A 16,721-nucleotide genomic window follows, 5' to 3' on the forward strand; every position below is an offset into this window, starting at 1 on the left:
CTGACTATTTCACAAGATTATTCTGAGGTTCAAACGACAAAATCAGGGTGAAAGGACTTTGTGAAGCAGAAACTTTATGCCATATAGACTCTATAAGAAAGCAAAAGTGATAAAATGATAATTACATGATGTGATAAGAGTGTTAGCTGACACTGCTATGGCAGTCATATTGCAATATAAAGGTGTCAGATCAGTACATTGCACACCTTCAACTTACATGGCGTTCAGTGTCAAATATAACGCAGTTTAAAAAGGGGAGGGGAGACTTCCCTGGTGGTCAAGTGGCTAAGACTTTGCGGTCTCAATATAGGGGGCCTGTGTTCAATCCCTGGTCAGGGAACTAGATCCCATATGCAGCAACAAAGATGGAAGATTCCATGTGCCACAACATCTGTGCCACAAGATCTGGCACAAGCAAACAAATTAATTTTTTTTTTTTAAGATAAAAGGATGGATGGGTGCCCCGGGTGGAAAGATCAACCGGCCGCGAACGGAGCTGAAGAAGAAGCTGTTCAAGCGACGACGTGTGTTGAACCGGGAGCGGCGACTGAAGCATCGGGTGGTCGGAGCTGTGATAGACGAAGGACTGATTACGCGGCACCACCTCAAGAAGCGGGCGTCCAGTGCACGTGCCAACATTACTCTGTCTGGGAAGAAGCGCAGAAAACTCCTCCAGCAGATCCGACTTGCCCAGAAAGAGAAAGCAGCCATGGAAGTGGAAGCCCCTCCCAAGCCAACCAGGACTAGTGACCTGCAGCCCAAATCAAAAAAGACGACAAAATCCCCCCAAGATGTAGATATGGAGGACCTTGAAGATAAGAGCTAATTCTGAATCTCACACCCTTTCCACCAGAAGATTCTCAAGCTGGAGCCAAGAGGACTCGATGGTTATTTCAGATGATTTTGGAGAGAGCATTGCTCCTTTTCATTCTCCCTGTATTCCTCTTTCCTAATGGCCTACTGACCTGCCCTGGAGGGATGTATTGAGAAAAAGAGAGTAGAAAAGAAAAATTGCAGAGAGAGTCCTAAGCAGTCAACTGCATTTGTAATAAAGCCCCCTCGTTCCCACTGAGATGTGTGTGATTAAATGTAGGAATTGGGATGGGAAAAGGAAAGGGGGCCGTGAGTGTGGAAACAAGACAACTGGAAAATGGGACTCAGCGCTTACTTGAGCAAAGGCAACAAGAAGTTAAGTTCCTTGGTGGCCCTGTCTCCCCAGTGACAAAATTTCTGACAAAACTGAGGATTATTGTAGAGATGTCGGAGGAGGCGAGGGTCCTGAAAACAGCCCTGCCACCTCCCCTGTGTGACCAGGGTGGACAAGTGACCATGATTGTCTTTGCTTCCATTGCTGGATTATATTTTTAATAAAGTGAACATTATTTTACCCTTAAAAAAAAAAAAAAAAGAAAAAAGGATGGGAGAGCACTAAGACCAGGTTTTCTGTGGTTCTTACGAAGTATGCAGAAACTATCAGGATGACTTGTAAAATCTTACATCAGTTTCAAATTCTTGAATCAGAATCTGTGGCTAGGGACTTCCCTGGTGGAACAATGGCTTAAACTCTATACTCCCTCATGCAGGGGGTAAGGGTTTGATCCCTTGTTGGGGAACTAGATTCCACATGCCACAAGTAGAGCTCCTGCACGCCACAGCGGAGACCCAGCACAGTAAATAAATAAACAAATATTGACAAAAAGAATCTGTGGGTAGAGGGCCCAAGAATTTACTTTTCAAGTTCCCAAACACGTTGTGCTACAAACTGTCCTTGGCCTACCCATAAAGACATCCTCGTGCTCATCATTCGTTAGGCTGAGGTCTGTTCAGCTGAAGCTGAGGGGAGCTTGGAGAGAAAGGGGCTTCTGAGTGAGTCCCACGTGGCCCACGCCGTCCCCTTCATGCCGCTTTTGATGAGTTCTTGGAGATTTGGCCTCAGCTGGGAGCTCAAATGGGGCTTCCCCCAGTGGCTCCATGGTAAAGAGTCCACCTGCAGTGCAGGAGATCCAAGAGACTCAGGTTCAATCCTTGGGTCAGGAAGGTACCCTAGAGAAGGGAATGGCAACCCACTCCAGGATTCTTGCCTGGAGAATCCCACGGACAGAGGAGCCTGTCAGGCTTCAGTCCATAGGGTTGCAAAGAGTCAGACAGGACTGAAGCTACTGAGCATGCACACAAGAGAGCTTAAACAGAGTATAAAACAGCCCCCAGGGGCTTCTGGAATATCCCAAGTAATTCTGATTTCCTGTTCTATCCAGGCCATGATCCACCTGCTGAATGAACCAGCTACCCTGAAGGTACTATGATTCATGTAGGAAGAAGAGAAAGGAAGAGAAAAAAATGTGCCTGAGAGGCACAAAGGACCAGGTAAGAAAGCAATGAAGGAGAGAACAGAGGCAACTTGCAAAAATCAAGAAGGGAAAACACAACAAATTTTAGAAAGATATGGAGAAAATCAATGGATTCCGTGCATTTAATTTCTGAATGATGAAATTAACAGATCAGGGAATGTTATGATTTAGTAATGTCAGATTTTATGGAACATATGTTTTAGCTGATATAAGATTTTACAAGTCATCCTGAGTACATTAAAGAGGAAGAGGAACTGGATTAAGTATAATTAACTTCTCACTGTCTAATGAGTGCCTTTGAGAGAGTTATGGTTTGCGGTTGGCATGTCCTAGATAACTATCTCTCAGCATCCTAACGAGGAGGTGGAGAAAATCCGGCAAGAAACCCAGCCTTGTTGAATGCCTCCTGTATTAAACAGTATGCTGGCTGCTCCCTGTCAGCAAAACCAAGGCTCAAAGGAGTCATTTCCCCCAAAGTGACAAAGTTGGTAAGTGGCGGAGCTTAGAGAGGAAACCAGAGTCTCTGACTCTTATGCCTGGCTCTGAGTGTCCCTTTAGAAAATGCACATTCAGAGGAGGGAAATGACAGGGTGCAGAGAAAGGTCACATCTGCAAATAACGGGTTTCTTTTCTGAGTTTTCATCTTCGTGGGTAAACTGACAAGAGTGTGAACCAACATAATGGTAAGAACTGACGGGGAGTCAAGGAGGGACTTCCCCTGTGGGTCCAGTGGTTAAGACTCCAAGCTTCCAGTGCAGGGGGCTCAGGTTCAGTCCCTGGTTGGGGAATTAAGATCCCACATGCTGCTCAGTGTGGCCAAATAAATTTTTCAAAATTAAAAAAAAAAAAAAAACAGTCAAGGAGATGGGGGAGACATCATGTCCAGCCCTAAAATGACTGAAAACCTCCGGGGGAGGTATGGTAAACTTCTCAGAGGTGCTTACTGTCTGTTCTGTGCCCAGTTGCATGGAGCATTCCAGAAGGGCAAAGGGAACTCAAAACAGGGACCTCGGTGGTAGCCGTTGAAACGGCATAAACACAGGACTGGGGTTTAGAACCTTGGCGAAATGCGGGTAGAGTGGCCTGCCTGTGGGCCCCACGGTGATTTGACAGGAATGCAAAACCATCCAGGAAGAAATTCCATGAACAATTAATTGCACTTTCTCCTTGCATACCTGTGTACCTCTCCTTTTGGCTGAAGGAGACAGCAGCCTTCCTCCACCTTGCTGTGAAAATCTTGCCTGATTACTCTTAGGCTCTTTCTAAATAAATCACTTCCATATGAGAGAAAAAGGGATGCATGAGACCTTAAGTAAAGGGGGCTTCTTCTGAGCTTGATCTATTCTGTTTAAACCAGAGGTTCTCAAACATTTTGGCATCAGGACCCCTTTCAACTCTCAAAAATAATTGAGGACTCAACAGACATTTGTTTATGGGGGTAAAATCCACCAATGTTGACCATATTAAAGTTATAGGAAAATTGAAAACATTTGTTTATTCCTTCAAAAAGAACAAAAATTGACTTATTACAAGTGTGCATAAGTGACATATTTTTATGGAAAAATACCAGAACAGGATCAGAGAGGAAAAAAAAACTTTTTTTTTTTTTTTGCAAAACAAAGTAATATTGTGCATGTTAAGTTGCTCAGTCATGTCTGACTCTTGAACATTGGAAGAGGGGTATTGCTTTACATTTTTTTCGTGTAGCTTGTGGCTTAATAGAAGACAGCTGGATTTCTGTATCTGCTTCTGTTTTCAATGGGATGCACTACAGTGTTTGGGTTGGAGTATATGAAGAAAAATCTGGTCTCACACAGATACGTTGTTGGAAAAGGAACCAATATTTTAATGGTTTTTTATATGATTTTAGATAACCTCTTTGATACTACACAAAGATTAGTTGCAATGTGGAATCCAAAACATGATCAATGAATTTTTCATACATGGTACACAGAATCCATTGGTCTGCACTGCATCTTACATGGATCTTTAACCCACGGGTGATTTTGTATCATATATTGGTCATTTGGAAAAACTTGGTTCATGAGATCTTCCTAATATTAATAGGGTTCAATATACAATATTTTTAAGAATTGCATTCATTAATATTACCCTTACCCTTATCAGAACAGCTTTGAAGTATTGGGAAACTATCAAGCTTATAAAGAGATACAAGTTTTCCAAACTTCTAAATTAAGGAAATGATATGAAAATTCACTTAAAATGATGAGAGTCAATTCTGTGCTAAATGGCATAGAAGTAGAAGATGAAAAGCATCAGCGAAAACTGAAATAAAGGACCCCTGGAAGTTTCCTCCTTTATGGCAAGAACACCAGCAGCCTTTGTCTGAATCACTTTTCAGAACTCTCAACACCAGCCAAGGGCAATGTGGGTAGCATTTGTTCAAGAAAAATGGCTGACTCCCAGCAAGAGGAGTGAGTTTTTTTTCGATTTAACTCGCCCTAGCCTTCTCCTCTATCCCCAGTTGCATGGTAATCTCAAGAACCAAGAGCCCACAGTCAGTGAAAATCTGCAGCCTAGTAACCACCAAAGGAGACATAATAGGGTGGGAACAACTCTGAAGCCTCCTCCCCAGGGAATCAGCATTATGATCCATCTGGTGCTGACCTGGATGACCTCGCCCACAAGACTGTCTTTACATGACAGAGCTCAATCAACATGAACAATATTTTCCCTGAGAGCATTTTTGTCCAAAAAATTCAGAGCCAATAGTTTAACATCACAGCTGCCTGATGGCAAAGAACAGGCGAACCGATATGTTGAACTGGAAAGGAGGAGGTTGTTTTCCATTGATGCTGGGGTGGAGTGTGTGAGGGGAGGCTGGAGGCTGGGGGTAGCGCTAATTCTAAAAGTTCCTTGGGATTCCACCCACTCGGGTTGGTTTTGTGTCCTGTGAACAAGTGTTGTCAATGTGAGTAAGAACTAAGAACCCAGGGCAAGGATCCATGGGATTAGTGATGCTATAAAATAAGAATATGAAGACAAGGAGTTGGGGAACAGAATGTATCAAGTGCAATAAAAGACATGCAGTCATTTTTTTCTTTAGCTGCTGGTTCAACAGACCTGTTCAAATGGATGCTCTTTTAAATCCCCCCGCTTCAGTCACCACCACCATCATTCTCATCATCCCCGAAGGGTGTCGTGTTTTCAAATGTACTATTTCATACATTTATTTTTTCATGATTGTTGTTATTGTTGTTGTTTAGTCGCTAAGTCATACCCAACTCTTTTGCAATCCCACGGATTGTAGCCCACCAGGCTCCTCTGTCCATGGGATTTTCCAGGCAAGATTGCTGGAGTGGATTGCCATTTTCCTCTCCAGGGGATCTCTCCCACCCAGGGATCGAACCCCAGTCTCTTAGGTCTCCTGCATTGCAGGTGGATTCTTTACCACTCAGTCACCTGGAAAGCCCTTATTCATGACTGCTGCCGCTCCTGGTTAGTCACTTCATTCAACTCTGTGCGGCCCTATGGACTGCAGCCCACCAGACTCCTCTGTCCATGGGATTCTCTAAGCAAGAGTACTAGAGTGGGTTGCCATGCCCTCCTCCAGGGGATCTTCCTGACCCGGGGATAGAACCCAGGTCTCCAGCATTGCCAGGCAGATTCTTTACCGTCTGAGCCGCCAGGGAAGCCTGTAATCAGGACTGCAGTGGCGCAGATAAAATAAGTTCCATCCATATGGAATGAGAAGCAGATGACCCCAGCTCCTGTGGCTGCTCCTTTCCTTCTGTCTCCTGGAGGTCATATGCCTGCTCCCCCAAAAACGCTCTCACCATTGTTAAAAATGCTGAAACTCAAACTGTGAGATCTGGCCAGGTGCCCTGAAGACAGAGTTGGTAGAAGAAGCTGCAACTATTGGCTAGAGGTAAGATTTGGAACCCTCCCTGAATTTCAGATATGACTCTATTACTCATCCCATGTTCCAGTGGAAGAAAACAAGATCTGGGAATGAGCTGTCTCCCCGCCCCCTCCCTGAGCCTGTCTGTGCAGCAGTGGGGGGAGACTGGGCTCAGTAAATACTTACATGATGACATCCTGTCCTTCCTGCGGTCAGAGCACACGGTGAAGGTCATAACATTTTCTGACTCTAAGTGTCTGTAGCTTATGACTTGCCTACCTGCTGTTGTCCGTTTTATAAACTGACTTACTCAGAATAATTAAAGCAATAAGTAAGGCTTAGGTTTTCTTTCCATGCCCCAAAGCTATGTTCATCATGGAGATGGAAGAATTCCAACACTACAAACACACGGAATTTCTTGGTATTTTCCGCAAGAAGCTAGATGTATTTTAAAATCGATGAAGAGATTCCTTGTACATGCACCAATTTATCTAGTTACTTATCCAACAGACGTACCAAACCAGACATCTGGGGAGATGAAGGGGCCTTTGGTTTGTGCTGTTCCAGGGACCGTCTGCCCCTGTCCTCTCTTGTGCTCGCTATTACAGAGCTGGCCCCTGGAACCTGCATCTTCCCTGCTCCCAGGACCACAGGCTCTGTGCTGCACTTGACCCAAGGAAGGCAGGAGACGGGGCTTCCCAGGTGGTGCCGTGGTAAAGAGTTTACCCACCAATGCAGAAGACATAGGAGACGTGGGGGTCGGGAAGATCCCCTGGAACAGGACATGGCAACCCACTCCAGTATTCTTGCCTGGAAAACCCCATGGACAGAGGAGCCTGACAGGCTACAGTCCATGGGATCACAAAGAGTCAGACACAACTGAGCATGCGCACACCTAGGCAGAAGATGGGAGGGTGGGCAGAGGGGAGAAGCCAGCCTCAGGTGGCATTTGCAGCAGGCGCCACCCTTCCTGCAGCTCCAGGTCCCACAGGACAGCCCACCAAGAATGAACAGCCTGCCTCCCACCCCCACCCCACCCCGCTTCGTCCCTGCAGGTAGAAGATGATGCTTCCTGCTGATGCTTATCTCCAGGGACCCCACTGCCCCGTCTGGCTCAGTCACTTGTGTAACTTGGCATTGAAGGCTTGGTTTTTGTCTTTCTGTTAGACCCTGACTGACAGAACACTGGAGTGGGTTGCCTTTCCCTTCTCCAGGAGATCTTCCCGACCCAGGGATCAAACCCAGGTCTCCTGCATTGCAGGCAGATTCTTTACCATCTGAGCTACCAGGGAAGCATCAGTCGTCTTCCTGGTTAGACCCTGATTGATACAGAGATGATTTATTTTGCAGATCTTAGAACTGAGGTCCAAAGAAGACGTGACTGTCTTAAGTTACACAGCCAAACAAAATAATAAGAAACATCTCCCACGTGTAAGGCACTATGTTAGCTGCTGTGTGGAAGATGAAAGTGTTAAAGTTTGAGGTCTTCCCTCAGGAGATCCCCGTCCAATAAGGAAAACTAGGTGTCCATATAAGCAGCCCCAAGACGGACAGGATGTGCTAAGTGCTGTTAAAAATCAGACCAATGCTAGAAATCTGGGGGTGGGGAGGTGACAGGTGATGATGAGGGAAGGTTTCCGGGGAACTTGAATGCAGAAGCAGGTCTAAGAAATACATGGTAGGATTTTGGCAGGAAAGGTAGTCCGGGCCTGAGGTTGGGGCTGATCACTCTGGGTATGAGGAATGGCCAGAGGTGAGAGGAGGTGGGAAGGCAACACACGTGTCTCATTTGGAACCCGGGGGAGCACTGGGCCGAAAGTTAGCGCAAGTGAGTGATCTACTGTTGAAGCAGGAAGCAGGATGCTTTAGAGAGTGAGGAGAGATGCCATTAATATTTACACCAAAGAAAGGCTTCCCCGCTGACTCCAGCAGTAAAGAATCTGTCTGCAAGCAGGAGACTCGGGAGACACAGGTTTGATTGCCAGGTGGGGAAGATCCCCTGGAGGAAGAAATAGCAATCTACCCCAGTATTCTTGCCTGGAGAACCCTATGGACGGAGGAGCCAGGTGGGCTACAGTCCATGGGGTCACAAAGAGTAGGACAAGACTGAACACACGTACACAAACATATACACGCACACACGCGGGCAGAAGGTGGGGCTGACCCAGGCCAATTGGGAGCAGGAGGAGTTACTGACCAGGAGGTGGGTGAGGTCCAGGTCATGAATGACTTTGCATCCCAGACTGAGGGGTTTGGACCTCACGCTCCAGTTCATTGGGAAGCAGATAAGAACACTCATTTCTGGAGGAGTGGAAATCGTTCTGTGAGAGGCTCACCACGTTGCACAGGGTGCCAGGCTGAAGCTGGAGAGGCCCCGCTCTCCTGAGGCCTCCGGCTAAGCAGGAACACCCCATCCTCCCCTAAGTCCTGTTAGACCTACAAGCACATATGCCCGGCACACGGCATGGCTTTGAAAAGGAAGACAAAACATGGATGGTGTGAGACTTGCTTCCTTCCCTGGGGGAGCTAGCAATTTGGCCAAGAGATAAGACTTTCATGTATTAAACAGGGAGCAAGACGTGATTTGCAAATTCCCAAAGGCACCGTGTCATCAAATTCCCAAAGGCACCGTGGAGGCAGGGAGCGCTTGTGCTGGACAGGAGGGGAGAAGTCAGGGTGGCTTGGATCTTTGGGAACAGAGCCGGGAGCGGGTAACCTGAGCCCAGCGGGGAGGATTAGACTTGGCTGGACAGGGAGGGGGGGCGGGCACTCCAGGCAGGTGTATAGGAGCAAGACCCAGCAGGTCACGGGCGAGGTCAGCGAAGAGACAGCCTTGTGGGGACGAGGCCTGAAGAACGGGTGTCAGGGGCTGGAAGGCACAGAACTCTGCTCAGGAGCGAACTGCTGGGGCAAGTCAGCCGTTCCTCTTCATTCAAGTGCAATTCTGAGCAGATGGGAGAGGCAGGCTGCAAAGTCAGGACAGCGCGTCGTGCGTAGGGGACAGACTTAGCGGCCAGCCTGCCGGGGTTCACACGCCGTCCGTCCACCATGTGATAGTGGACAAGCTACCGAGTGTCTCAGGGCAATCACTGGATCTGCACCAGGGGCTGATGTGAGGATTACGGAGTTAATTCCTATAAAGGGCTTAAAGCAGGGCCTGGTGCACACGAAGCTCTAAATTGGTGGTTCTCAGTCTTGCCCTAGAATCTTCTGCAGTGCTTGATAAAAATTGTCAGCGCCAGAAGAGTCTTAGGGCAGGGAGACCATTCTGCACGATATGATATTTGTGGGCAGTCATCATCAGGCATTTTTCCAAACCTATGGGATGTACAATGCCGAGAGAGAGAGAAAGTGAGCTCTGATGCAAACTGTGGACTTTGGTAACGACGTGTCTGACAGTCTCGCCAGTCGTGACAAACGCCCCGCTCTGGTGGGGGATGCGGACCGTGGAGAGTCTGCACTGGGGACAGGGGGAGGTATGGAAACTGCTTTTGGCTCCATTTTGCTGTGAACCTAACACTGCTCTAAAAAATAAAGTCTGTTTGAAAGAGCAGAAAATATTACCAGTGCCAGGGCCCCACCAACACAAAAAAACAATTAAGCGGCATCTCAGAGTGATGGGCTGTGCAGCTGGCCTTTTTCAGCCTCCCAGGTGACTGTGACGGGCAGTCAGGGCCAAGCAGGCACTGAGCTAAATGTACATCAGCTCCAGGACCTGGTGAAGCGGGCCGGATAGTCGGTCAGCGGACGGCAGAGGAGGGTCAGGGCGGGGTTGGCTTCCTGGCTCTCTTTTGGCACAAAAGTGCTGAGCACGTGGCAGCTTTTTGAACCTCTAGGATCAAACGCAGACCCACCAGATATTCTGTAAACAAGACATGAGCACACTGGCTTCAGAAAGAAAAGCATCTCGTGGCCTTACTCCCAACAGGCTTAGTTAACAGATGACAGACCCCTCTTCTCAAAAGAAAACTCAAGGATAGCTAGAAACCATCGCCACCGGCCTCACCAACAGGCCCCCAAGCTGGCACAGGGTCCCAGAATGTCTCCAGAAATCTCAGAAGGACACAGTGACAACAGAAAGACTTCTAGATTAAATTGCAAATCCATCTATGAAAGACATGGCCTCTCGAGAGCAAGACAGAGAACCAGGCAACCCTGGACCCTGGCTCAGAGGACCCAGCGCTGTTTCATGGAAGTCAGTTAGCTGAGAATTCTGAAGGACTAACACTGTTATTTCACTTAAACACCCAGCATGCTCCAAAACAAACCTGGATTTTCCCTTCCAAACCTGCTTTTCGTCTCACAAAAATGTGCAATTCCGCTCTACCAATTATTGGGGCCGTGCACCCTGGAGACGGTCCTCCACCCCTTCCTAGCATCCGGTCCAACAGCAACATATCCAGTGCTGTCAGATGGATCCAGAAGCTAGTGGCTTCCTGCCTCCTTCTCCAGGACCACCATGGACCAGTTTTGTTGGTCTGTCTAATGTGTGACTCCCTCTCTCTTGACCCTGTCCCATGAGATCACGGGCTTTGCTGCTGCTACCATGGGTTAAAGCCACTGCAGCAGGAGTGAAACAAAAGGGGTCAACCAGTTTCCTTGGAAAAAAAAGTGAGGAAGAAAGATGGATGGGACATTTGAACAGACAGTGGAAACTGCGATTTTATGCCTGTCTGCTGTCAGTTAATTTCTAACCTTCAGAAATAGAAGTTTATAGAAGAAATAGAAGGAGTAATGACCGTTGAAAATCCTAAATTCAGGATTCTTATAGAAGCAGAGACTGACGTCACCTTGTTATCCTAGCAAAGAGAGATTAATCATTATAGTCAGTTTACAGTGATGCCACTGGCCTGCGTGTTTGGTCAGGGCAGACAACATTACAGAGGCCCTTGGTTTGAAAAAAAAAAACAAAACAAAAAACCTGTCTTTCCTCCTGCCTCTGAAGTGGTTAGGACTCTCTAAAATAAAAACAGTGCTTGGAGGAGCCAAGATGGCGGAGGAGTAGGACGGGGAGACCACTTTCTCTCCTACAAATTCATCAAAAGAATAACTGAACGCAGAGCAAACTTCGCAAAACAACTTCGGATCGCTAGCTGAGGTCATCAGGCGCCCAGAAAAGCAGCCCATTGTCTTCGAAAGGAGGTAGGACAAAATATAAAAGATAAAAAGTGAGACAAAAGAGCTAAGGACGGGGATCCATCCCGGGAGCTCTTAGGCGGCATTGCTTGGGGTAGGGTCCGGCCCGAGTGCCCTGAGGACAATCGGAGGGAACTTCTGTGAGTTGCCAACTTGAACTGTGGGAGACCAAAAGAGAGTAAATTAACCGGCCCGAACACACTGCCGGCCGTTCGCAGAACAAAGAGACCGAGAGGGTCCAGAGAGGAGCTCGCAGGCTGCGGACCGGCCCAGCCCCGCCGGAGGCAGGAGGCAGGGGGGAGGGGAAGGTCGCGGCGAGACACAGGGCGCAGGCAGCCGACCGGCGCGGGCGGGGACTGGGGCTGGGGACGCGGAGGGCGGAAGGCGCGCGCACCCGACTGGCGCCAGCGGAAACTGAGACTGGGTCCGCGGAAGGGAGTGGGCGCGCCACACCTGGGGAGAGTGCGCCCACCAAGCCCCTGGCTGCCTGGACCGCTCTGACGGGGAAGGCACAGAGAGGGGGCGCAGCTTTTCCTTCCGCGCTTTTGTGGAACACCCGAGGGCTGGAACCTCGCGCAGCGCGGGGCGCGCTCCATATAGAACAGCCGGGAGCCTGAGCAGCACAGACGGAGAAAACAGCGTCAGCCCCTCCCGGCAGCCCCAGCCCATCCCCGCGGCGCAAGCCCGTCCCCATAGCGCCAGCCACTCCCTGCCCCGCAGAGCGACGGAACTAGCTACCTGAAGAAGAGTCCACCTCCGCCCGCCTGTGTCAGGGCGGAAATGAGGCTCTGAAGAGACCGGCAAACAGAAGCCAAATAAACGAAGGGAACCGCTTCAGAAGGGACTGGTGCAACAGATTAAAATCCCTCTAGGAAACACTGACTACACCGGAGGGGCCTGTAGATATCGAGAAGCGTAAGCTGGAACGAGGAGCTATCTGAAACTGAGCCGAACCCACACTGACCGCAACAGCTCCAGAGAAACTCCTAGATATAATTTTACTTTTTTCTCTTTTTTAATTTTTTTTTCTTTTTTTCTTTTTTTTCTTTTTTCTTTCTTCTCTTTTATTTTCCTTTAAAATCCCCTATTACTCCCCCATTACTCCTTAACTTTCATTTCCACAGACTTTTACGATTTTTTAATTAGGGGGGAAAAAAAATTTTTTTTTTCTTTTTTCTTTTTTTTCTTTCCTTTTTCTCTTCTATTTTCTATTTTTCTTTTTCTCTTATTTCTTTTAAAGTCCTCTAGTACTCCTCTACTACTCCTTAATTTTCATTTTCAATACACTATAACCTTACAAAACAAAAAAAAAGAAGAGAAGCCCTATTTTTAAACCGAAGATTATTCTCTCCCAATCTTGACTCTCTGTTTTCTACCTTAGAACACCTCTATTTCCTCCTTTCCCCTTCTCTTCCCAATCCAATTCTGTGAATCTTTGTAGGTGACTGGGCTACGGAGAACACTCTGGGAACAGACAGCTGCGTAGATCTGTCTCTCTCCTCTTGAGTCCCCCTTTTTCTCCTCCTGTTCATCTCTATCTCCCTCCTCCCTCTCCTCTTCTTCACGTAACTCTGTGAACCTCTCTGGGTGTCCCTAACGGGGTAGAATCTTTTAGCCATTAACCTAGAAGTTTTCTTATCAGGGCTGTATAGTTGGAGAAGTCCTGAGACTACAGGAAGAAGAAAACTGAAATCCAGAGGCAGGAGACTTAAGCCCAAAACCTGAGAACACCAGAAAACTCCTGACTACATGGAACTTTAAGTAATAAGTGACCGTCCAAAAGCCTCCATACCTACACTGAAACCAACCACCACCCAAGAGCCAATAAGTTTTAGAGCAAGACATACCACGCAAATTCTCCAGCAACGCAGGAACATAGCCCTGAACATCAACATACAGGCTGCCCAAGGACACACCTAACACATAGACCCATCTCAAAACTCATTACTGGGCACTCCATTGCTCTCCAAAGAGAAGAAATCAAGTTCCACGCACCAGAACACTGACGCAAGCTCCCCTAACCAGGAAATCTTGACAAGCCAATCGTCTAACCCCACCCACTGGGTTAATCCTCCACAATAAAAAGGAACCACAGACCTCCAGAATACAGAAAGCCCACTCCAGATACAGCAATCTAAACAAGATGAAAAGGCAAAGAAATACCCAACAGGTAAAGGAACATGAAAAATGCCCACCAAGTCAAACAAAAGAGGAGGAGATAGGGAATCTACCTGAAAAAGAATTTAGAATAATGATAATAAAAATGATCCAAAATCTTGAAAACAAAATGGAGTTACAGATAAATAGCCTGGAAACAAAGATTGAAAAGATTCAAGAACTGTTTAATAAAGACCTAGAAGAAATAAAAAAGAGTCAATTAAAAATGAATAATGCAATGAATGAGATCAAAAACACTTTGGAGGGAACCAAGAGTAGAATAACGGAGGCAGAAGATAGGATAAGTGAGGTAGAAGATAAAATGGTGGAAATAAATGAAGCAGAGAGGAAAAAAGAAAAAAGGATCAAAAGAAATGAGGACAATCTCAGGGACCTCTGGGACACTGTGAAACGCCCCAACATTCGAATCATAGGAGTTCCAGAAGAAGAAGACAAAAAGAAAGGCCATGAGAAAATACTCGAGGAGATAATAGCTGAAAACTTCCCTAAAATGGGGAAGGAAATAGCCACCCAAATCCAAGAAACCCAGAGAGTCCCAAACAGGATAAACCCAAGGCGAAACACCCCAAGACACATATTAATCAAATTAACAAAGATCAAACACAAAGAACAAATATTAAAAGCAGCAAGGGAAAAACAACAAATAACACACAAAGGGATTCCCATAAGGATAACAGCTGATCTATCAATAGAAACCCTCCAGGCCAGAAGGGAATGGCAGGATGTACTGAAAGTAATGAAAGAGAATAACCTACAACCTAGATTACTGTATCCAGCAAGGATCTCATTCAGATATGAAGGAGAATTCAAAAGCTTTACAGATAAGCAAAAGCTGAGAGAATTCAGCACCACCAAACCAGCTCTTCAACAAATGCTAAAGGATCTTCTCTAGACAGGAAATACAGAAAGGTTGTATAAACGTGAACCCAAAACAACAAAGTAAATGGCAACGGGACCACACCTATCAATAATTACCCTAAATGTAAATGGGTTGAATGCCCCAACCAAAAGACAAAGATTGGCTGAATGGATACAAAAACAAGACCCCTATATATGCTGTCTACAAGAGACCCACCTCAAAACAAGAGACACATACAGACTAAAAGTGAAGGGCTGGAAAAAAATATTTCATGCAAACGGAGACCAAAAGAAAGCAGGAGTCGCAATACTCATATCAGATAAAATAGACTTTCAAATAAAGGATGTGAAAAGAGACAAAGAAGGACACTACATAATGATCAAAGGATCAATCCAAGAAGAAGATATAACAATTATAAATATATATGCACCCAACATAGGAGCACCGCAATATGTACGGCAAACGCTAACGAGTATGAAAGAGGAAATTAATAGTAACACAATAATAGTGGGAGACTTTAATACCCCACTCACAACTATGGATAGATCAACTAAACAGAAAATTAACAAGGAAACACAAACCTTAAATGACACAATGGACCAGCTAGACCTAATTGATATCTATAGGACATTTCACCCCAAAACAATCAACTTCACCTTTTTCTCAAGTGCACACGGAACATTCTCCAGAATAGATCACATCCTGGGCCATAAATCTGGTCTTGGAAAATTCAAAAAAATTGAAATCATTCCAGTCATCTTTTCTGACCACAGTGCAGTAAGATTAGATCTCAATTACAGGAAAAAAATTGTTAAAACTTCAAACATATGGAGGCTAAATAACACGCTTCTGAATAACCAACAAATCATAGAAGAAATCAAAAAAGAAATCAAAATATGTATAGAAATGAATGAAAATGAAAACACAACAACCCAAAACCTATGGGACACTGTAAAAGCAGTGCTAAGGGGAAGGTTCATAGCATTACAGGCTTACATCAAGAAACAAGAAAAAAACCAAATAAATAACCTAACTCTACACCTAAAGCAATTAGAGAAGGAAGAAATGAAGAACCCCAGAGTTAGCAGAAGGAAAGAAATCTTAAAAATCAGGGCAGAAATAAATGCAAAAGAAACTAAAGAGACCATAGCAAAAATCAACAAAGCTAAAAGCTGGTTTTTTTGAAAAAATAAACAAAATTGACAAACCATTAGCAAGACTCATTAAGAAACAAAGAGAGAAAAACCAAATTAACAAAATTAGAAATGAAAATGGAGAGATCACAACAGACAACACTGAAATACAAAGGATCATAAGAGACTACTACCAGCAGCTCTATGCCAATAAAATGGACAACTTGGATGAAATGGACAAATTCTTAGAAAAGTATAACTTTCCAAAACTGAACCAGGAAGAAATAGAAGATCTTAACAGACCCATCACAAGCAAGGAAATCGAAACTGTAATCAAAAATCTTCCAGCAAACAAAAGCCCAGGACCAGATGGCTTCACAGCTGAATTCTACCAAAAATTTAAAGAAGAGCTAACACCTATCTTACTCAAACTCTTCCAGAAAATTGCAGATGAAGGTAAGCTTCCAAACTCATTCTATGAGGCCACCATCACCCTAATTCCAAAACCAGACAAAGATGCCACAAAAAAAGAAAACTACAGGCCAATATCACTGATGAACATAGATGCAAAAATCCTTAACAAAATTCTAGCAAACAGAATTCCAACAACATATTAAAAAAATCAATACAATGAACCAAGTGGGCTTTATCCCAGGGAATGCAAGGATTCTTTAATATCCGCAAATCAATCAATTAATACACCCACATTTAACAAATTAAAGATAAAAACCATATGATTATCTCAATAGATGCAGAGAAAAGCCTTTGACAAAATTCAACCACTCATCTATGATTAAACACTCTCCAAAAAAGCAGGAATAGACCAGGAACATACCTCAACATAATAAAAGCTATATATGACCAAACCCACAGCAAGCATCACCCCTCAAATGGTTTGAAAAATTGAAGGCATTTTCCCCTGCAAATCAGGAACAAGACAAGGGTGCCCACTCTCACCACTACTATTCAACATTAGGTAGGAAGTTTCTGGCCACAGCAATTCATGAAGCAGAAAAATAAGGTAAAAGGAATCCAGATTAGGAAAGAAAGAAGTTAAAAACTCTCACTGTTTGCAGATGACATGATCCTCTATATAGAAAACCCTAAAGACTCTACCAGAAAATTACTAGAGCTAATCAATGAATATAGTAAAGTTGCAGGATATAAAATTAACACACAGAAATCCCTTGCATTCCTATACACTA

At 45.3% G+C, this 16,721-nt stretch overlaps 2 protein-coding genes and 1 long non-coding RNA gene across 10 annotated transcripts in view; 2 read left to right on the forward strand and 1 right to left on the reverse strand.

The window, feature by feature from the left end:
- Positions 1-16,721, reverse strand: part of ALPK2 (alpha kinase 2) — a 139,108-nt gene that overhangs the window by 85,847 nt on the left and 36,540 nt on the right. Inside the window, exon 1 of one of the 4 annotated variants that reach the window (XM_043444042.1) lies at positions 1,778-1,897. The exons of the other annotated variants lie outside the window; for them this stretch is intronic. The gene's annotated coding sequence lies outside the window, so the exon portion shown is untranslated. Of the gene's footprint in view, positions 1-1,777; positions 1,898-16,721 lie in introns of those variants that run through there. 4 annotated transcript variants of the gene reach the window in all.
- LOC122425567 overlaps positions 1-16,721 on the forward strand; it is an 82,036-nt gene that overhangs the window by 6,102 nt on the left and 59,213 nt on the right. For all 5 annotated transcript variants that reach the window (XR_006264906.1, XR_006264908.1, XR_006264905.1 and 2 more), the window contains exon 2: positions 2,256-2,364. This is a non-coding gene — a long non-coding RNA (uncharacterized LOC122425567). The remainder of the gene's footprint in view (positions 1-2,255; positions 2,365-16,721) is intronic.
- Positions 455-1,072, forward strand: LOC122425566 (uncharacterized protein C11orf98). Its single transcript, XM_043444044.1, has one exon. It carries the CDS (start codon positions 455-457, stop codon positions 824-826), a length of 372 nt encoding a protein of 123 aa, XP_043299979.1. The 3' UTR covers positions 827-1,072.

The sequence above is a fragment of the Cervus canadensis genome, chromosome 23 (assembly GCF_019320065.1).
Source record: "Cervus canadensis isolate Bull #8, Minnesota chromosome 23, ASM1932006v1, whole genome shotgun sequence".
In the NCBI taxonomy this organism is placed as follows: Eukaryota; Metazoa; Chordata; class Mammalia; order Artiodactyla; family Cervidae; genus Cervus; species Cervus canadensis.